This window comes from Barbus barbus (assembly GCF_936440315.1).
Source record: "Barbus barbus genome assembly, chromosome: 4".
Taxonomy (NCBI): domain Eukaryota; kingdom Metazoa; phylum Chordata; class Actinopteri; order Cypriniformes; family Cyprinidae; genus Barbus; species Barbus barbus.
This window is the reverse complement of record NC_136732.1, coordinates 33,591,409-33,614,963: the sequence shown is the minus strand read 5'-3', so window position 1 is coordinate 33,614,963 and position 23,555 is coordinate 33,591,409. Positions and strand designations below refer to the sequence as shown.

At 36.8% G+C, this 23,555-nt stretch overlaps 2 protein-coding genes across 2 annotated transcripts; one reads left to right on the top strand and one right to left on the bottom strand.

Moving 5' to 3' along the window:
* The first annotated feature begins 1,734 nt into the window (after positions 1-1,734).
* On the top strand, positions 1,735-5,854 carry cabp5b (calcium binding protein 5b). The gene is made up of 7 exons (XM_079409973.1): positions 1,735-1,898; positions 2,483-2,566; positions 3,012-3,042; positions 3,665-3,808; positions 4,013-4,122; positions 4,214-4,361; positions 5,505-5,854. The coding sequence occupies exons 2-7, from the start codon at positions 2,519-2,521 to the stop codon at positions 5,531-5,533; spliced, it is 510 nt and encodes a 169-aa protein (XP_079266099.1). The 5' UTR covers positions 1,735-1,898; positions 2,483-2,518; the 3' UTR covers positions 5,534-5,854.
* Positions 5,855-13,368: 7,514 nt separating this feature from the next.
* On the bottom strand, positions 13,369-22,040 carry LOC306865659 (phosphatidylinositol transfer protein beta isoform-like). Its single transcript, XM_079410395.1, has 11 exons — positions 21,984-22,040; positions 21,538-21,568; positions 21,197-21,342; positions 18,237-18,328; positions 18,041-18,048; positions 17,827-17,901; positions 17,312-17,395; positions 16,994-17,071; positions 16,198-16,305; positions 15,054-15,176; positions 13,369-14,270 (listed from the first exon to the last, which is right to left on the bottom strand). Exons 1-11 carry the CDS (start codon positions 22,001-22,003, stop codon positions 14,223-14,225), a joined length of 813 nt encoding a protein of 270 aa, XP_079266521.1. The 5' UTR covers positions 22,004-22,040; the 3' UTR covers positions 13,369-14,222.
* Between the last annotated feature and the right edge of the window lie 1,515 nt (positions 22,041-23,555).

Below are 23,555 nucleotides of genomic sequence, written 5' to 3'. Positions count from 1 at the left end.
TTGCGATGAATGAAAGCTTCATCCCTTTGGCCTTCATCTGGACCGCCTCCTGTCGCAGGGTTTCAGTCACCTTAGAGCAAGTAGAGAAATTATGCCAGTTAAATAGAGTTTGTCATATAATTAAGGAAAGTTATTTTTCAATTATCTCATTTAATTTTTTTATTCTGTGCTTCAGAATGCAATTCATTTATGAAATGTGCTTAAAAAAATGCCCTTCTGCTCCTGTTTAAATATCTTCAAATAGGACTAAGCAATGACCTTGAAATGTTGTCTAATTTTGATCTTCACCGTGTGTATACAAACACACACACACACACACACAGTCCTCTCTTACGCCAATCCATAATCTATTTTTATTATTTTTGTCCTGCTTAATGAGTTTGATTCAACAGAAAACAGACTGTAACAAATAATTTTGAAGATGTCAAAACATTGTGATCACACTTTCCCCATCAGTCTCCTTGGTAACTTGATATTTCGGTTTTTCTATTGCATTTCACATCTGTCTTCAAGCTGTTTCAGAGGCACCTAGAATGACATCATTCTTCCACATCCTCTCCAAACCTCATTCCTTTTGCTCCTTGTTTTCATTATGCCTCATTCTGTCATATGATCATTTGACTTTTTTTCTATTCCTCTATTCTAATCCTCTTTTCTGATCAAACCAGTTTACCCCCACTATCTCTGTTGAGCAGTAATCTTAACAGAATGGTGGTGAGCGCAGAGAGCTCTGGGATTACTGGGCTACTCTTATGCAAACACATTTCAGGATTCAAGAAAATGTTGTGCATTGGGAGTTTACGTAACAAACAAGTTATGTATGCATGTATGACATGATGACGGTGTAATACGTCATTATATTCAGTCCTTATATAAAACACATACACATGTGGCTTATGATACATTTACATCTGCAGTAAAGACAGACACGGCAGCATTGAAGAGCATTTGTGACCCTGGACCACAAAACCAGTCATAGGGGTCAATTTTTCTAAATGGAGATTTCTACATCACATGAAAGCTGAATGAATAAGCTTTCCAATTGATGTATGGTTTGTTGTGATAGGATAATATTTGGCCGAGATACAACTGTTTGAAAATCTGGAATCTGAGGGTGCACAAAAATCTAAATATTGAGCAAATCACCTTTAAAGTTGTCCAAATGAAGTTCTTAGCAGTGCATATTACTAATCAAAATGTTTTGATATGTTTACAGTAGAATATTTACAAATTATCTTCATGGCACATGATCTTTACTTAATGTCCTAATGATTTTTGGCATAAAAGAAAAATCAATCATTTTGAGCCATACAATGTATTTTTGGCTATTGCTACAAGTTGCCCAGCGACTTAAGACTGGTTTTGTGGACCAGGGTCACATTTAAGATAACCTTGTTTGGTGTTTTTGGCAAAAATAAATGATTATTTATTATTATTTTTGAAGAATTTTGATGCACTACATCTTGATATATGTGCATTATAATGAATTATAAATTAGTGCAGATGTTTGTTTGTTTTTTTATCATACATCTGTAACATGCAGATTAAGGGGAAACATCTAAATAGAATAATAAAAAGCAGGTCAGTCATTTGCAGCCACAGAAACTTGTTTTGTCTGGTTCTGTTTAAGAAGCTGGATTTGATCTCTCTGACTGTATGTCTCTCTCACTCTTGCTCTCCCACTGTCTCTTACACACTCATGCGTTTATTCTCTGACTCGCTCCCTCCCTCTGTATCGTTTAATCATTCAGGAGCTGGTGACTGACAGTGAGAAAGGATAGTTCTTGCTCTGAATCGAAGATCAGGAGGAAAGAAGTGTTGGCTGACATAAGCACCATAAAGCAGAATAAAAGTGCCCTTCCTCCACTCCTGCCTGTGGACAGAGGATCTGAGAGCAGGTGAGGGAATATTTGTCTTAGAGATTTCAGTTACAGTGCTCTGAACTGCAAAATAAGAATTGGGTTTCTTCTTACACAACTGTATAAGTTTATAGTATAAATATTTAGGCACAGGCTTACTGTAGTATTATCTTACTATAGAGTTTAATTAATTCGGTTAGTGACATTTGTTAACATAAATTAAAAATGAACAGTAATTCTACAAGATTTATTATGTTAACGTCTTAATTTCACCATTAACTAATACATTTTTAAAATCAAAAGTTGTATTTGTTATACATTAATGTTAACAAATTTGACCTTTTTGTAAAGTGTTACCAGCTTTTTTATTAAAATATGTTTAACTAATATTAAAATATTTTTAAATATTATTTTGAATGTATTCTTTTTCAAGTGTCATTTTTTATATTTATTAGGTCTCAGAAGAATATACTGGATTATAAACCATATTCATAATAAATCAAAAACAACTGAAATGTCTTTGATGGCATGTTGAGAAAATTTGCTGCTATATTCAGTAGTTGCAGAGTTTAGTTGAAGTAATGTTCATTTTTGTCACATATTAAATATTTGGACATTTTTAGAGAAACACAGAAGACACAGAGAAAAAGCTGTCAGATATGAGTCTGGGGCCGGCGTGCATTTTCCTGAGAGGAGCTAAAAAAACTGTAAGTCTGTTGGATTTTATCTAGTCTTTTATTGATTTTTGTCCTGTCTGGTATTGGCTGATACCGATAACACCGCTACATTACAAAATAACACAATTTACATTTTTAAGTTCCTCACTAATCTAAGCATTGGGTTTTTTATATACTAAACTATTGCTGAACTCATCCAAAAACAATCAGCTCATACTCATCTAGAGTTATAAATACCTGATAAATAATGATCTCTCTTTATGCTAGTGGATATAAGGGATTAATGAGCAACTGCAGAAAATAAAATTATATTTATCTGAGAGAATGATTTGAAAAGATATCGACCACAGATTGTTGCTTACATAGACATTAAATAAAGGTTATGCTCAGTTCTACTAAATACGAGGGGGGGGGGGGGGGGGATGTAAAACCGATGCACATATACAAAGGAACCCTACCTGTTGCTGTTTTACAGGAGCGTTCGCTCGCTGATGAGGAGATAGAAGGTAAGCTGTTTGTTTTACTGTGTCTGAAATAAATGTACAAATTAAATTACAGTACTGTATTTAAAATCAACAAGTAAAATATATATGATATTTAGTTTTAACTGAGTAACTGATCATTTATTGTAAATGAAATGATTATTTATTATGCAAATATTCACCTACACTTTTTTGGTTCATTTATATAACCAGATTAACCTTACAGAATAAGATGCCAGCTGCCAATGCAATTCACTGAAATCAACCATCAGGATCTGAGAGTCCCACTGAAACTGTTTCTATTTTATCATCTTTTTACATTTAATATAACATTTGTTGACAAAAATTACATAAAGTGAAAAGCTAATTAAAAACAAATCAACTCGAGCTGCATGAACTCCACCAGCTTGATTTGAGAATGATCCAAAGTCCCAGACTTACTTATTTGATTAGTGATCTAGATATAGTGAAGAATCTAAAAGATTATCAGTGTATGGCATCACTTTTCTTAGCTTGAATTTTTTTTTAATGAAAATTAGGATCAATTTTAGGATCAATTTTGTTTTTTAAATCCCAGATTTTCAATGTATTTGAACAGTTTGTCATTTAGAGACCTAGTAATTGAATGTTCTTGTGCGTGTTGCAGAGCTGCGAGAAGCGTTCGCTGAGTTTGATAAGGATAAGGATGGTCTGATCAGCTGTAAAGATCTGGGCAACCTGATGAGGACCATGGGCTACATGCCCACTGAGATGGAACTGCTTGAACTTAGCCAGAACATCAACATGAACCGTAAGACATCTTATGTCTCTCTCACATATGCGCTAGCAGCTATTTTGTGATTTGTTGCTCCGGTCAATGTACTTTGTGCTAATGTCTGTTCATCAGTCTGGCTGAAATGGCTTAATCCATGGAGGTTTCATTTATTTATTTGTCATCTGTTGATCACGTGGATCTTTTTCCCAAATCTTTATTCTCTATCTGCCTCTTTTTCAGTTGGAGGAAGTGTAGATTTCCAGGATTTTGTTGACCTCATGGCCCCGAAGCTTCTGGCAGAAACAGCTGGAATGATCGGACTAAAAGAGTTAAAAGATGCATTTAGAGAGGTAAGAAAATATGCCATTTTCTTTCCATTTCAAAAACATTTTTCAAATAAAAGCATAGCTTTGTGTAATCTTTGAATGTAATTTTCTGTAGTTTGATATGGATGGTGACGGCACTATCACCATCGAAGAACTGAAGCATGCAATGCTAAAACTGCTTGGTGAAAATACGAACAGGAAGGAAATAGAATCCGTGGTCCGAGAAGCAGACAACAATGGAGACGGGACCGTTGATTTTGAAGGTAAAATATATTCATATTTAATCAAATAATGTAGACGGCATACTTTTGTCGTCATCATTTACTCACCCTCATTTTGTTCCAAACCTGTATGAGTGTCTCTCTTTTGCTGAACACAGAAGACGACAGGAAGTCATTGACTTCACATTTTTCTCTCTACTGTGGAAGTCAATGGCTACTGGCAACTGTTTGGTTCCCAATCTGTTCTAGTACAGCACTGCCACACATCTGTAATAAAAACAGATCTAAAGTGTCTTTCCAAATGTGGAAATGCACAGGGACCTTTAGACATCATCCTGCTAGACTGACCTCATTCAGTAATTACCGAAACTGAACGTTCAACATATTAATGTTGGAGCAGCGGAGGTGTTTTAGTAATTAAACAAACAAGACTGTAAGGGATCCTACACCTGCGCTGCTTCATTCAGAGTTGGGGCAGATGAAACAGCGGGTCATGGCTGTGTATAGAGACCAGTTTAGCTCAAACGTGTCATGAGCACATGCTCTCGTGTGTCTCACAGGAATCACACTGAGAGGTCGAGAACGTGCTCATTCTGAACCCTGACACTAGAAAAAGTACATGTGTTTTAAATTTGCCACTCAGTATTTTTTATTTTTTTTTAATTGTTTAGAATTTAAATACATTTTAATATATGCAAAATTACATAAGATATTAAGCATTTTTAATGAAGTGTATTTTTTTAAACCATATTAGTATTGTTTATTTTTGACAGAATAATTCTTAAAAAAAGAAATAACATATTTGCTAATGGCATAACAATAATTTACTCAATTCAAGATATATTCTCTGAAAACAAGTGATTTTTTTTCATATGAAATGTTTTACCAAAATGCACACATTTCCACATATCAGAAACCATTTTTTAGATTAATATTTTGGCAGGGTCTCTCTTGGAAAAGAGATTTTAATCTCATTGGATTGCCCAAATGAATAAAGGCCACATAAAATAACATTAATAATAATTCATCTAAAATGTAAACATGATGCTTGCCGTTGGAGAATGAAAAGATATCAATAATGCATTTTAGGCAGTCACTGTTGCTAACATCTAATAGACTGGATATTTAGACATAATATCACCGTATATCAACTTTGGTCTTTTTTTTTTTATCTCTCTCTTTTAGAGTTTGTCAGAATGATGTCTAAAAATTGAGGAAACACCCGAGATATTGAAGAAGGCCTGAAAATCACTCCAAAGAAGACAGCCAACACAATCACCGGTGACAGTACTATGCATATGGGAACATTATTTTATACCATTTTGTTTGTGTTTTTTTATCTTGCTCTTTGAGTGCCACTTTGTTTTGCTTTACTGTTACATGACCTCAAATGCTGAATCCTCCTTAAACTCTGTAAATGATCATTTTGTCATATGTCAGTATTATGTAACAATATTTCAGTGTATGTCTGATATATATGTTCAGAATTGAACATGCATTCTTGAACTTTTGGCATAAAACCAAGTTAAAAACTCTCTCGGACTGTCATTAATTTTGCATTAGTGTGTGTATGACCTGATATTGCTGTAATTTGATCATCTATGCTTTAGTTAAGCTCATCAGTGAAAATGACAAATGTCATCAGGGGACGGGGCCACAGTCTATCCTCTCTCTAATTGCTATAGCGCATTAGTGTGTGTCTGTACATACTCACATATAAACATTTTAAATAGAAAGCGCATTACATGAGTACATATTATGAAAGAAATAGTCTGCAATAATCTGCCTGTCATTTCCCCATGCAAGTTCAATCAACATTTACATGAATTCATTTAGTGGCAACTTTTTACCAAAGCTACTTACAAATAAGAGTAATACAAAAAAAAAAGGAAACACTTTAGTTTAGGCACCAATTCTTATTAACTAGTTGCTTATTATCATGCCTATTATTAACATATTGGCTGTTTATTAGTACTTTTAAAGCACATATTCTGCATGACCATATTCTACATCCCTATTCCTACCCAACACATAAACTTAACAACTACCTGATTAACTTTTCATAAGCAGCAAATTGTTTTTTTGAGGCAAAAGTATAGTTAATGGTTTGTTAATAGCAGAACTGGACCTTAAAATAAACGAAAACCAAAAATAAAACAAAGAAAAAATAGTATCAGTAATTCTACTATGAACTATTTTCAGAAATATTTAATTACAGGGTGGTTGTCAAGAATTGTAATATAGTGTGTGTATGTGTGTATACATATATATATATATACACTCACCGGCCACTTTATTAGGTACACCTGTTCAATTGCTTGGCAACACAAATTGCTAATCAGCCAATCACATGGCAGCAACTCAATGTATTTAGGCATCTAGATGTGGTGAAGACGACTTGCTGAAGTTCAAACCGAGCATCAGAAAGGGGAAGAAAGGGGATTTAAGTGACTTTGAACGTGGAATGGTTGTTGGTGCCAGACGGGCTGGTCTGAGTATTTCAAAAACTGCTGATCTACTGGGATTTTCACACACAACCATCTCTAGGGTTTACAGAGAATGGTCCAAAAAAGAGAAAATATCCAGTTGTGTGGGCGAAAATGCCTTGTTGATGTCAGAGGTCAGAGGAGAATGGGCAGACTGGTTTGAGATGATAGAAAGGCAACAGTAACTCAAATAACCACTCGTTACAACCAAGGTATGCAGAATACCATCTCTGAACGCACAAGCAGATGGGCTACAGCAGCAGAAGACCACACCGGGTGCCGCTCCTGTCAGCTAAGAACAGGAAATGGAGGCTACAATTCGCACAGGCTCACCAAAATTGGACAATAGAAGATTGTAAAAACGTTGCCTGGTCTGATGAGTCTCGATTTCTGCTGCAACGTTCAGATGGTAGAGTCAGAATTTGGCATAAAGAACATGAAAGCATGGATCCATCCTGCCTTGTCTCAACAGTTCAGGCTGGTGGTGGTGGTGTAATGGTGTGGGAGATATTTTCTTGGCACACTTTGGGCCCCTTAGTACCAATTGAGCATCGTTTAAACGCCACAGCCTACCTGAGTATTGTTGCTGACCATGTCCATCCCTTTATGATTACAGTGTACCCATCTTCTGATGGCTACTTCCAGCAGGATAATGCACCATGTCACAAAGTTCAAATCATCTCAGACTGGTTTCTTGAACATGACAATGAGTTCACTTTACTCAAATGGCCTCCACAGTCACCAGATCTCAATCCAACAGAGCACCTTTGGGATGTGGTGGAACGGGAGATTCGCATCATGGATGTGCAGACGACAAATCTGCAGCAACTGCGTGATGCTATCATGTCAATATGGACCAAAATCTCTGAGGAATGTTTCCAACACCTTGTTGAATCTATGCCATGAAGAATTAAGGCAGTTCTGAAGGCAAAAGGGGGTCCAACCCGATACTAAGCAAGGTGTACTTAATAAAGTGGCCAGTGAGTGAGTGTGTGTATGTATGTATGTGTGTGTGTGTGTGTATATATATATATATATATATATATATATATATATATATAGTGACAGGGTGGAAGAATCACGCGACAAGGAGAGCTCACAGGTGTGGCCGATCCAGCCGTGATGAGCGAGTGCAGGTGTTTCGTTTCCTTCTCCAGGGCAACGCTGATGAGTGCTCGGGACACTCGTCACAATATATAATAAAGTGCTATACAAATAAACGAGTAGAATAAATAATTTTATTTGAATATACTTTTTTATTATTTAAAGATAATTTACCCCAAAACTTAGTTTTTTTCTTATGTGGAACACAGACACAAAATATCTTATGAGAATAATGACCTGTGAGAGATGATCCATCATTTTGATACAAAGTGTAAAGTTCAAAATAAAAAGTGAAATATCTGTTTAAGTGAACAGCTACACAAAAGAACATTCTGCATTAGACCAATAATCTCAACACTGACACAGATCATTGGGGTTTGTGCATTGCACTATGGCCTGAAAATATGCATTGAAGTAGAGACCACTGGCAAACAAAATACAATAATAAATATAATCAAATCCTGCAGTCCACTAATCCCTTTAACCTCGTCAGCTGATCACGTATTTCCACGAACTCCACGACAAATCTGCTCAGCTCACGCTTCTCTAGCTGATCTGCTAAGCCTGTGCTGCTGTTAAAACATCTGCTCCGTGATGAACCTCTGTGCAGTCAGCATGCTTAGTATACCTTGTCTATATCCAAAACCTTGCAACATCTTTAAATACAGCAAACAACAAATATCTTCTGACCTGTAATTAAAATCATCTATTGTTCCTGATTTAGGCTGGCAGATAAACCTCTGTGCCAGATGTGCTGAAAGACCTTGCTAAACCATTAATAATATCCGGTCTGTCACCGATCTGTTTCTCTTGAAGTGCAACTGGGAGAAATGCAAACACATGCACAGACTTAGACAACATTACATCATAACCAGTGCATTTGTTCCAGGGTTCCTAGTAAATCATATAGCTTAGAAGGCTTATTTGCTCTGATGTGATTATTTAAATGTTTATGAATAAGGTATTTAGGATTATGTATGGGTGTGGTATCCATGGAGGCATAAAGATTATAGCCTTGATGTTATCATCTGAAATAAAATAAATTAGAAATATTCTGCACTATTTCTAGGTCACTAATCAAATAAGCATAAGCATAAGCATAAGCATAAGCATAATACATCTGTCTATGTAGTAAATAAATCTATTAAATTGCAAAATAATGCATACAATTAAAAAATTGCAAATAAAATTTTAACTAGTAGACTTTTGGAACTCATTCTACTTTTTAGTTTTAACTTTGTTTTATATTTAATATATTTTGTGTGTGTGTGTGTGTGTGTGTGTGTGGTCTACAGAGAAAATTGTGTCTCAGGTCAGTTGTTTAAAAAAAGGTAACACTTTATTTTAAGGACCAATTCTCACTATTAACTAGTATGCAAATTATATTGGTTATTTAGTAGTAATTATAAACCACATATTAATGCCTTATTCTGCATGACCATATTTTAGATTCTTAAATCCTGCCCCACCTAAACTTATACTAACTATTAAGATACAGCAAATTAGGTGTTTATTCAGGCAAGTCATTCTTATTCTTGATAAACTTGGCATTTGCCGTCATTAAATCTAAACTATTGTCAACCTTTTTTAGACCATATTAAAGGATTATTCATACAAATATAACATTTCATCCTTATTAGTATTTCCTATCAAATCAAGTAAAATAAAGGAAGCCAAACCCCAAATATTTTTATCATTGCATAGTCCAAAATACTTAGGAAACACCAGGACTTAAAACAATAGCATGTATGATTTCAGAGTAAATCGCTACATGTAAGCCATTTCAAATATGTCTAAAAATTGTGGGTCCTATGAAAAGTGGGTCCTATGATAACAGATGATAAACATTAGGTCGCCCTGGCTGGAGCAGACATGGAGTCAGAGCATGTCTGGGGAATCCATAAAGACATTACATAATGCTGACCGGTTTTCTTATTTATTTATTTTTATTATTTAATCCCACTATATAGGCATTTTTTCCTCTGACGCTACATAATCTCACATTTATCCATCCCACTCTCCTTCTGTCTTCCACTCATTGTGTGCATTTAATCCAGTATTTAAAGCAGGGTGTTTTCTGTTCTTAAACTGCTTAAAATTATGATATAACAGGTTTTTTGTTCTGCTCAGTCTCTTCACCTGTTCACCTCTAAACAAAAATGGTGCAAAATAGCACTAAAAGTGGTACACTGCATGGGGAATTTTAAGTGCTATGCTATATAGCACATATCTTTGAAGGTGTTATGCAGAACCATAAGAGGAACCTCATTCTTCTTCTTAGATTTCAGATATATAACTCCACTCTCATATGTTTGCTGTGAATGGGAATTTACGACAATGGACCCTTTCCACAAAACTGTGATGACGTGTTTCAATGGTCATCAGCATTGTAAATCCTCGAAAGTTTTTTTTTTTTTTTTTATGTACATTTATAACACTATACTTTGTGTATCACCATTGCATCAAATTACAAAAAAATTAAAATAAAACTAGTTAACACTAGACACCAAAATTGAGTAGAGAGGACATACAATACAACCACACACTCACTTACAAATAAGCTTCTTTATTTTACCAACGATTCTGCAAAAACCTTGGTAAAATAAAGAAGCTTATTTGCAAGTGAGTGTGCAGTTTTATGCCCTCTCTACGTAAAAATGGTCAATTTGGCATTCTCTCTTTTGACTGCCGTTATCAGTCTCTCTCAATTATTTTCCTTTGATTGAAAGTCCTGAAAACACTATCGTGGAGATTTTGCTATTTAAGGAAATGGAAATGCAAAAAATATTTTTGTGGTACTCTCCTACTCACTGTTGTCTAAGTTTACCCAAATGACGACTTCCGCTGCTGAGAAACACGAAAATGTGAAAAAGGTTTATGGCAAAAGCTGTTTTGAATCACTTATACTTTTCTGAGGTCAAAAAATCTTGCATGGGCTGGGGCGCTGGAATATTTCCTTATACGGGGACCTTAGGGGCAAAAAGGTTGAGAACCATCCTATCTTCAGAAAATACCCTGTATTTTAAAGTCATTTTTAATTCTATATCCAATTAAACTAAGAGAGAGTTAGAGAACCTTTAAAGAACTATCCACCTTTTTCTTCAACGTGGAAGTAAGCCTATGGGTGAGACTTCCGGGGTAAATAACGAGAAGAATAACAACATGCAGTAAATGGTAAAGCTGTTTGCACTAACGTTACAAACCAGTGTGTTCATAAATAGTATAATACATTAAAATAATATGGTAAGAAAGACACACCAATTATCAATATCAAGCAGCAAAACAAACTGTTTTGTACATCTAAAAATAGCTGGACGTAGATCAGACCGGAGACTAGACCCATAGAATTTACAAATGGCCACTCCCACTCTAACAGCAAGAAAAAGGTGGATACAGCGGCTTCACGGTTTCTTTGTATGGCAGCTGCATCTCCAAAAATTTGAATATCGTGAAAAACTGCATTTTTTGTAACTTATTTCAAAAAGTGAAACTTTCATATATATTTTACATTCATAGCATGTAAAGTAAGACATTTCAAAAGTTTTTTTTTGTTTTAATTTTGATGATTAGAGCTTACAGCTCAAGAAAGTCAAAATCCAATATCTCAATATATTAGAATATTTATATTTGAGTTTCATTAAATGACCATCCCTTCAGTATAAATTCTGGGTATGTCTTGTTCTTTGAAACCACAATAATGGGGAACACTGCTGACTTGGCAATGGTCCAGAAGCCAATCATTGACACCCTCCACAGAGAGGGCAAGTCACAGAGGGTCATTACTGAAAGGTGTGGCTGTTCAAGGAGTGCTGTATCAAAGCATATTAAATGCAAAGTTGACTGGAAGGAAGAAATTGGGTTGGAAAAGGTGCACAAGCAACAGGAATGACCGCAAGCTTGAGAATAATGTCAAGCAAAGCTGATTCAAACACTTAGAGCTTCACAAGGAGTGGACTGAAGCTGGAGTCAGTGCATCAAGAGTCACCAGCTCAGACGTCTTCAGGAAAAGGGCTACCAAGCCACTTCTGAAACAGAGACAACGTCAGAAGCGTCTTACCTGGGCTAAAGAGAAAAAGAACTGGACTGTTGCTCAGTGGTCCAAAGTCCTCTTTTCAGATAAATTAAAATTTTGTATTTAATTTGGAAATCAATGTCTGGAGTCTGGAGGAAGAGTGGAGAGGCACAGAATCCAAGCTGCTTGAAGTCCAGTGTGAAGTTTCCACAGTCAGTGATGATTTGGGCTGCTGTGACGTCTGCTGCTATTGGTCCATTGTGTTTTATCAAGTCCAGAGTCAATGCAGCCGTCTACCAGGAGATTTTGGAGCACTTTATCCTTGCATCTGCTGTCAAGCTTTATGGAGAAGCTGATTTGCTTTTCCAGCAGGACTTTAGCACCTGTCCACACTGCCAAAACCACTTCTAAGTGCTTTACTGACCATGATATTACTGTGCTTGATTGGCCAGCCAACATGCCTGACCTGAACCCCATATGTAATCTATGGGATATTTTCAAGAGAAAGATGAGAACCAGTCGATCTAACAATCCAGACGATCTAAAGGCTCAATAGTGCCTCAGCAGAGCCACAGGCTGATCGCTTCCATGCCATTCCTCACTGATGCTGGAGTTTGTGCTAAAGGAGCCCTGACCAAGTATTGAGTGCATAAATGAACCTACTGTAAAGAACTTGAACTTTTCTGTTTTGCAAATCCTTTTTTTGATTGATCTTAGTAAATATTCTAATATTTTGAGATACTTATTTTTGACTTTCATGAGCTGTAAACTAATCACCAAAATTAAAACAAAAACTTTTGAAATGTCTTTACATGTAAAGAATCTAAAATATATATGAAAGTTTCACTTTTTGAAATAAGTTAGAAAAAAAAAAGCAGTTTATGATATTCAAATTTTTTTATATGCACCTGTATATAGCACCTCAACCAGCCTAAAGAACCACTGAAGAACCCCTTTTCTTGTGCGTGAGGGAAGACTTTAGTGTCACAATTTGATATAGTTTTGTTTCTTTGTTTCAAAAAAAGTGGGGGGCATCTCTCCACTCTTACTGAATATAAAATACATAAAATGACAAATTCTCTCACTACTTATTACCAATTTTTCCCTAGCCTGAATTGCATCAACGTCCCATCCATTAATAACATTAACGCTAAATATCGGACCGCTTCCGTTTTGATTCCTCAACTCGTTCTCTACCCAGACCTCTATAAAAGGTGCCATAACCAGATTGAGGATTTATCTAAACTCGCATAAATGGCAACATGCTTTATTTTCAGTTTCGTTACAGGCAAAAGAGATGAATAAAAATAATTTCAATCAAGTAATGATTCATTATTTATAGTTAAATCATGCTTATTACTCTATAGAAACATAGCTTGCAATTTAAAAAGACCAAAAGCTCAATATAAACCACAAACGGTGCAGAAGAAACCGATGCAAACAGGTCATGGTAGTCAATGATGTTTTCTTTTATTTGTTACAGTATTGTAAATTGTACTTCATTCTCCAAAAATTCAGACCATCCTCAACTGAACAGAGGGGCGTGGCCTGTGGCATGTCAGTCAAAAGTGGGAGGGGTTTCAAGGCTCTTACACTCAGTTTAAAAATGAAACCATATCCATCCACTGCTCTCAATGACATCACACTGCAATCAGTGCAGAACCAAAACCAAAAGACCACGTAACTAAAACCAGAAAACCGTTATGCTTCAAACCGCATGAGTTTAACAAGCCTTCCGTTTCCCTTTAATCTCAATTACTCTTTATTCTGACATCAGTGATCCTACCTCTTGAGGCATATACAAGTTCCACCGATACTTCCTGAACATGACAAATTTAACAGAATTAAGAAGTAAATTACTTAGTCATTTATTTATGGTCAAAATACATGTAGTGAAATGTTTCCTCAGACTTTGTGGAACGGGCTTGGGATTCGTTACTTCACTGGCGTACTCAGTAAAAAGCTGATGGTTGCAAAATGAACCAAAAACCATTAAACAGTTATAATAATTATATAAAAAGAAATGCCGGTATCACTTAACATCGCTTAAGTGAATCCAAACGAATTTGGCAGCAAATGATGAGGTTTAAAGTCAGACTGCACAAACCACGGATACACATGCATACTGTGCACATTCGCTTAAACACATTCACACTCATGGTAATGGACATGTCCTGGGTAAGGGATGACAGTTTCCTGTTTGGAAGAAAGGCTTGATGTGGCACATTGTGATTGGCCATGAGGACTGGAGGTGGTAAAATAAAAAAAGTAGCCCCTATGGTGTTTCTTTTTTGGCTCTCCCTAGTCCTCGCCTGCCTTCATCCCTCGCACAGACCCTTGGCTACGCATCTGAAAATGAAAACAGATTTAATAATCAGTCGCATGCAACTACCATTACGTTTGTGCAAAGATTTTTTTTTTTTTTTTTAAACACTTATTCAATGAGGACACATTGAATCAAAATTGACAGTAAAGACATTTACTGTCACAAATTTCTATTTTAACGTTCTTTTCTATTCAAAGAAAAAATGTATCGTGATTTTCCACAAAAATATCAGCACATCTGTTTTTAACAAGTTTCAGTAACACTTTACAGTAAGATTTCATTAGTCAGTGTTCGTTAATGCATTAACTAAAATTAACAAGGAGCAGTAAATTTGTTAAAGTATTTATTAATCTTTGATTAACATTAGCTAATAAAAATAACCTCGTCAGTTCATTTTAACTTTTAATTTGAATTTATTAGTAAACGTTGATATTAAGTAGCTTAGATAACATGAACTAACAATTAGAAGTACTTCTAATGTAGTTACCTAAAGTTAAATGAGGAAACATCGTAAAGTGTTATAAAGCAAGCTAGGAAAAAAAATTTAAATAAAAACTACATTCAGTATAAATAGAGAAAAGAAGAAATTACTGTATTTTTGATCGAATAAATGCAGCCTTGGTGAGCACACAGGTGACTTTTCAAAAACATCAAAACTACCCAAATCTAGCTGTCGTCACAAAACAGGTAAGACTGTAATTGCAGGTACAAATAATCTCCATTAATCTTCTCCGTTTAGAATTTCCTGCAGTCATTCTGCTGATGTGGGAAGAACTGCATTGCATGGTTTCTGCAGAAACACACACCTGGTCCAGCTCCCTCTGTGTTTCTTCCTCCATCCTACGAATGTCATCCATAGTGAGGTCCACCCAGCGGTCCAGCCAACAAAAGAGCTGCCGATGGAAATTAGTGAAAAGCCTTTTCTCCTGCTACTCAAACACAGAGAGAGAGAGAGAGATGGGGGTTGACATTAGTACAACAGCATGAATAAAGACCTGACGAGAGCGGTCAAATCAAAAGTTCTCAAAATAGTACAGCATTGCTTGTTTGATTTCTAACACTACACCAGCTTCTGGGGCTATTTTCATGATGAGACAATTTGGGTAAACTTTAGTTTAGGGACCAATTCGCAATATTAATCAGTTGCTTGTTAGTTACCAGCTTATTGCTTGTTTATTAGTACATATAAAAAGGACATTAATGCCTGCATGACTATTTTATACCCCTTAATCCTCCCCCACATCTAAAACTACCTTGCTAACGATTAATCTATTTTTGCTAAAAACTATAAATTATATTTGGTTTCACATTTCTTCATAAGTGTTAACGGAGTAAAAAGGTTTCTCACAGGGTTTCTGGTTTCATGTAGTTTGTTCATACTTCACAGTATACACATTCCATTTTGTTTGTTATTAATATAGAAATGAATTATTGGCTTTAGTTCCATAGGAGGTATTGAGCAAATTGAGGTCTGCTGATAAAGCCCTCTTTTGTGGCAGTGTCCGTTTCCTCATTTGCTGTCATTCAACAGTGCCCAGGCATCCAACAAAACCAGATATTATATTTATGACCCTGTAGTTCCAGCAGTTTGTAAAAAGTACTAGATGATCATTTTTGATGACACTGCTTGAAGACAGGACTTTGAATCTGTAATAAGAACATGTCTCTGTTGCATAGTCTTTATGTAATCCAATGCCAATATGATAGCATTTGTTTCTGATGTAAAAATTTAGCAGTTCAGGGATGGATATTCCCCTTTTTTAGTGGTTTATGCCGATAATACTTGGTCCTCTTTTTTTTTAATCCGTCAGTATCTACAGGGACGCGTGATAGAAACATTTCTCTGACTCCGATGAGCTGTTGGTGAAAGTCAACTAGTACAGTATAAAAGAGAAAGAGGAGCCTTTCTGTGCTGGTGCCATATTGAAATCTTCGGTGCTGATGGATCACCTTATGAATGAAGTTCTCCACACGTCCCTGCAGACCCCACCAGCGAAAATGAACCGTCACCAGCTTGTACGCTGTCATGTAGGGACAGTTACCATTATGAAGCTCTTTCTGGAAGAGACAGAGGAAAAGATTTTGTAGATGATCACTCATTTGGATAGTTCAATACAAATCAATGTGAACAGAAACTGTGCATAAAAGACTGAATGACAACATTAGCCATGCCAGGCAAGAGAAATGTTGATTCAAATAATCTTTCAGTCTTTAAAACTATCAATAAAAAGTTTACTGTAATACTACCATGTTAGCCACCACAGATATATTTAAGTCGAGAATTAAGTAAAAAAAAAAAAAATAAGACAGAAAAAAAATAAAATTACCTTTGATGAACAAAAATCTAACCAAATCAGGCATAAAGGATCTTCACCCATTAACAAATTTGTAGGATGCTGCCTTAAGGTGCAGCAGTCACAGTTTACGGTTGTTCATTGAATTTTTCACAGACAAAAATCCAGATATTTCAATAGAAATCCACACGATCTGGAATTTTGCATGAGGCAAGAGATTTCCCCACGTGGATTTGGTGTGAAAGTGAATTCTGTGTGTGCTGTGCATCATAGGTCACTCACTACACTATTGACGATGGGCAAAGGAGCTTACTCCTTGCAAAAATTCACCAAAATGTGACCAAACCTATGGAACCGCGTTTCCTATATAAGTAGCATTCATCAAGGCAGCTCGCTAAGGTCTAACAAAAGACCTGTTGGGTTTTAAAATGCATACATGTGAATATGTGTACCTTCCATTCAGGTCCTAGAGGTCCTCTGCCAGTTTTCTCCGAGTGGTAGATAGCAGGGTCCTCTTCTGGTTTATAGTCCTGACAGACGAATGAAACAGATGGAGGGATGAATGGGAGTGGATGAGGAAGGAAGAGAAGAAATAAAGCAAAACAGTAGGTCAATAGACGAATCTGCGTTTGTGATTTAATTTAAATCTGCAGGATTTTAATGAACTCAACATGAAGTAGAATAAGATTAAGACTGAAGAGCGTCTTCAGCACTAAAACAAATTCTGGATCTACAGTTTCACAGAAATGAACTTTTCTAATTCAACTCACCACATCATCCACCTGAGAGCGATCAGCTATATCGATCGGCACAATCTCCATATCCTCCCACTCCTCAGGGGGAAGACAATGAGGCTGCATGAGAGGAAAAATAGAGCATTAAAATAAAGACCGTTTCAGTGGGATTTACGCTCAAATCGCCGTTTTCATACAACAGGATCAAATAACGTTTGTATGAACAAACAAGGCAAGTCAGACTCTTTTCTAGCATCAACTGTGAATAAAGCCAGTAATCATAGGGACAATGGGTAAACTTGGTAATTAAAGATCGTGAAGTCCATAATACAGGAAAGTCTTATCAAAATTACAATGTTACTTCAAATCTAAGGCACAAGTTCATTCATCAACCATCCATCTTAATTAAAAACAGCAGATTCTAATGCCTTTTATTAACTATTGCATTTATGCTACACGCAGACTAAAAAAATAAATAAATAGGAAGACACTCCGGTTGAAAGTTATTTGGCATCATGTAAAAGGTGCTGATGAACTGTATTAACACTCACATTCTCAGTTGTCCCCGTGTCTGGTTTATGCCAAGTTTCAATCTTAATGAAAAAATCATCCTTCATGTATTCATTCTGAAAAGCAAAAAGCACAAGGAGAGCTTTACAAACTGAATACATTTTTAATACAGCGTTTAGATCAAAACAGTGAGACATGCGGACTAAACTGATTCAGCAAATACAACCTGTGAGTAGTCTTCAAAAACACACTTACTGTAACAACTGCGGTGTTCCATGATCGATTCAGTTGTGGGAATGAAGAGAACAACGATATTGACGATGAGAAAAGGGATTTTTGTATAGATCAGCAATTAAACAACGCATTAAATGCAAAAGAAAAGGGTAGAATTATACATTCATTCATATAATCATTTACTCACACATGCACATAATAATTAGTATTTACTAACTAGTGCGACAATATGGGTAGGCGTTCCAGGCCTTCTCATGAAAAACCAGGGCTCCTTCAGGAGCAAACATCTGAATAAAACCAGGAACCTTGCTGTAAAAGACAATTAATATTCATAACATTACTGGTGAAGAGTTGTAAAACAGAAGTCAACACAAGGGCTGCATGTCATTAATTATAAGACTCAGAACAATTACACAAATGCTTGTCTTCTCTAACAGTGGTTTTGTATATTAGCTTAAACAATGCCATTAATGAGAATACTTGAACTTCAAACATAATTTGTTTGGAAAATAAAAAATTGGGGTCAACTACATAATGAAAAAAGAAAAAAAAAAAAAGGTTCTTAGGATGAGAGTATTTTATACATATGGGTAGGGACACATTTTTGTTATAATTATGGTTTTATTACAATTTATGTACTAATAATTTTGTATGTTACCATTTCTTTGCCGTTTCATAACGGTTTTGTTGCTTATATTTCACAGAACTTAACCCATGTAATGTGACATGTCCCATGTTTGTCAAATTGTTTTATTTTTTTTAGCCAGGCAATGTTCAACTATGTTTTAAGCCAAGCCAGTGTAAAGTGTGGAACTTGCTCCAGTCTTACCTATACACGACTGCTCAAAAGATTATTCTATATTTTTGAAAGTAGTCTCGTGCACCAAGGCTGCATTTATTTTTTCAAAAACTGGAATATTGTGAAATAAGTATTATAATACTAATGATAAATTCTCTATTAGAATATATTTTAAAACAATTTATTCCTGTTATGGCAAAGATGAATTGTCGCGCAATCATTGTATTTTTTATATATATATATATATATTATAAAAAAAAAAAAAAAAAAAAAAAAAAAAACAGCATTACAGGGGTTAAAGCCAAAATAAATAAAAAAATCCTAAACCTGACTGCATGTGGAAACTTTAACGTTTGAAAGGATACTATAGCAAAGTTATTGCTTTGCTTACTCAAACTGATTTTTTTCATGAATACATGGTTGACCTCAAGAATGAAAGCTATATTATACACTTGAAAAATTATGAGCTGTATCACCACTTATCAACACTAGGGGTGTGACAATACACTTAAGCTCACGAGATGACTAAATACAGATACTTGTTTCACTAGAACGAGACAATTTAATACTATTTTTAAGAAATTTTCAATGACAAAATATTGGTCTTTCAATTACAAAAAGTAAAACAACGCAGCTGCATTTTGAAATATTTTAATCTAGGGCTGTAACTAATTATTTTGGTAATCGAGTAATCTGCTGATTATTTTGACAACGGAGTAATCAGATTTTTTTTTTTAGTAACAAACAGGCCCAAGGGAAAACCAAGCTTTAATATGATTATTTGTATATAAACTGATGAAATAATAATATCAAATGAAAATGTCAAAAGCATGGTTTTAAATCGAACACTTAAAATACATAATGTAATATGCCTATACATTATGACCATAACTAAAGTACATTATGTATTATAACAAATACATGCAGAGGGCGCCAACGGCCTGGTGACGTTTCACTTTACAGCGTGAATAAACGATGTTTAAATCCATTACTGTAATATTTGGCCACATGCAAACTCAGAAGCGTTTATTTTTAAATCGCGATGTACAATAAATGGCATATTTAGAAATAGGATAGGTTGATGTATTCGGTGTTGGCAAAGGTTTATAAATTGTTTACGTTACAAATCTAGTGAGAATGCACACCGTTTTTCCAGATGAACGTTGAGCAATTCAAATTCACAGCATATGCAGGGGAAGAGTTTAGCGCCTTGCACACATACAGTCTTTACTGGTAAATTACCGGTAAGTTAACGTCACCGTTAAGAGATCAGCACCTTTTCAAAAATTCCGCTAAACGCTGCACACCAGAGATACAGCACGGTGCCGGAGCCCTGCATTTAAGCCTTGCATTTATTTGAAATGGATCATTTTGTAACAATGTAGAAGTCTTTACTGATACATCTGAACTATTCAATGAAAACCTAAACTTTCTCTTTAAAAAAAAAAAACTAATAAATAACCAAGTTAAAGGGATAGTTCACCCAAAAATGAAAATTGTGTTTATCAACTTACCCCAAGGGCATGCAAGATGTAGGTGACTTTCTCCAGTAAAACACAAACGAAGATTTAACTCAAACAGTTGCTGTGTGTCTGTCATATAAAATGGCAGTCAGTGGGACTCGCGGCTTTAAAAAAAAAAAATCAAACAGTTGCTGTCAAACAGTCAGTGGGACTCACGGCTTTGAGAGAAAAAAAAAAACCACAACCAAATTAAACCCTGCGGCTCGTGACGATACATTGAGGTCTAAAGACACGAAACAATCGGTCTATGCAAGAAACTGAACATTTATATCGTTGTTCCACCACCTATCCCTCAAATGGACCATTGACACTCCTAATTGAGATTGTAGATCGTCTCATTGGTCCATTTGAGAGATAGGTTGAGGTAATGTACACAAGTCTGTGATCCGCCGTAAAGAAAGTTGTTGTCACACACCAGCTGTTGTGTGAACGCGCTCAGGATAGTTAGACCGTGAGGCGGATCAGAGGTAAAAAAGCGATATAAATACTGTTCAGTTTCTTGCACAGACCGATTGTTTTGTGTCTTCAGACCTCAATGTATCGTCACGAGCCGCAGGGTTTAATTTGGTTTTATCGGTGTAGGTTTTTTTTTCTCTCAAAGCTGTGAGTCCCATTGACTGACAGACTGCAACGGTTGGAGTTAAAAATCTTTGTGTTCTACTGAAGAAACAGTCACCTACATCTTGCATGTCCTTGGGGTAAGTTGATAAACAATTTTCATTTTTGGGTGAACTACCCCTTTAACAGTAGTGTATTTTTCAATAGAATAGTAAGTGTAACTTAAACCGTAGAGGTCACTGCCAGACATTCCTACAACAGTTCTGCCATCACAGTCTTACTTACACATGCTCTCACCTGTGTATGTGGTAGATCTTGTGGGTGTACTGGCCCTTCTCTCCATCTTTCTCGTAAGGTTCATTTCGGAGGACCTCGATGCCTTCTCCTCCCCCTGTGTTGTTCTTACTGGCCTCTGCAACCGAGTACAGTTGGCCAACCTGGTACTGAGAGAGGGGCAAGGGAGCGTTACATAAATAATGGCAACTGTCCACAGCACAATAGAAACAAACAACGTAATGCAGAAGAGGTGCTGCTGACTCCATTATAGCCGTCTAAATATTTGCTTAAGCAGGAACACAGATCCCCCATTGAGCACTGAAGACACAGCAGCCGGTTACTGTAGAAGCAGTGACCCTTACCTCTTCTACCGAACATGGCAACAGCACCTGGCTGAAGAGAGAAGTAAACAGAGGTTAAAAGCAGCTCTGAAGCATTATTTCTCTCAGATCATGGACACTGCATCACGCCGCGCCTGTATAACGGGCGTGTCGTTAGCTGGCCCCGCTTTATTTTGTAATAAACCGGCACTTTAACACTCAGCGGAGTCTGAACTCAATATATTAGCTACTCGTATTAAACACTCATCCTATCATGCGTTGATGAATAGCGGCGTTGGTGGAGACGCGGTCCATTAAACACACTATAATGCTGTATCAGGCAGGCTAAGCGGCTAGCGCCCGTCCAAATCACGGGCTTAAATTATCTATACATTATGCCATATGGAAAATTGCTTGAAATACGGCAGTCCGGACTGTAAACATAGCGCAACTGAAGCCAGTTAATGTAAACAGTAAAAGCCACTCACTATTGCTTGATGAGTACCATCCCGACTCTGGACAGAACGGTACACTCAACAACAGACTGCGGTCGCCGGAAGTGAGCCCCGCGCGTCAGCAGCGGAGAGGGGCGTGAGGAGGACACGCTGGGGTCTGAGCAGGGAGACCATGATGGGAAGGGAATTTCGTGGGATAGTCATGACACTATCTTATGTTGCATTCTTTGTGCATATCGCCACCTACTTTCGTGGTTATGCAGTCATGATGTGTTTATAATCAGTTTTTCCTCTTGCCTCTCTCACAGATCCATCCATCCATCCATATACACATATATGATGCTCCATCCCATCTCCCAAAGTCCCACCTGGCGCTGCGTGTTCAGCTCATTCAGATTGGCCCCTAAAATCTGGAATAGCCTAGAGCAGTGGTTCCCAAACTAGTCCTGGAGGACCCCCCTGCCCTGCACATATTGTATTTCTCCCTAATTAGACACACCCAATTTTACAAATACATACATACAAAAGGTGCAGGAGGCCTCCAGGACAGGTTTGGGAACTGCCTAGAGGAGGGATAGGCAACATCGGTCCTGGAGTGCCGATGTCATGCAGAATTTAGCGCCAACCCTGAAGAAGAAGAAAAAAAAAACAAAAAAAAAAAAACAACTCACCTGCTTGTAGCCCTAATAATTCTGAAGACCTTGATTAGCTGGTTCAGGTGTGTTTGATTAGGATTGGAGCTAAACTCTGCAGGACAGCAGCACTCCAGGACCAACATTGCCTACCCCTGGCCTAGAGCAGGGATGTCATACTTAGTTCCTGGAGGACCACAGCCCTGCAGAGATTTGTTCCAACACACAAGCCATGTAGTTTTCAAATAAGCCTGAAGGATGTGATTAGCTGGATCAGGGGTGCTTCTCAATTCTTATTTGTGCATCCTCGTTTCCTTTCCTTGCGTCCTTTCCTCGCATCTTAGCTCCACCCCTTCAGGATACGAGGGAAGGATGCACATAAAAGACACGAGGATGGAGGAATTGAATCAAGTGAAATGATATATCCTCGCTCCCTTTAGCATCACTTTAGAGCGTCATCAGCTGCACAAAATGGATCTGCCCTTATGTTGTTAAAAGTTTGTTTTTTAAGACTTTCAAAATAAACATTAATAAAGCAAGATGCCCTGTTGAAATATATGACATGTATGGTTTATTTAAATTGCAAAGGTAAAATATAAATTAAAAATTATTACAACAGATGAGAAGGGGGAGGAGAATTTACACGTGCGTCAGGTTTTTCGATGAAAAAGACTTCCGCATAGGATACACCTGTGTATCCTCGCTCATAGCTCCTTTGGAAGGCTCCTCACTCCTCGTTCCTCGCCTCCTCACGGTGCAATTAGAGAATTGAGATGTCCTTCAAGATGGCTAAGCTCGATCGGTTTCCGGGTCATAGGATGGAGGACGGAGGAGTGAGGAAGCGAGGAGGGATATTAAGCACCCCAGGTGTGTTTAATTAGGGTTGCACCTAAACTCTGAAGGGCTCCGGCCCTCCAGGAACTGAGTTTGACACCCCTGGCCTCGAGCAGTGGTTCCCAACCACAATCCTGGA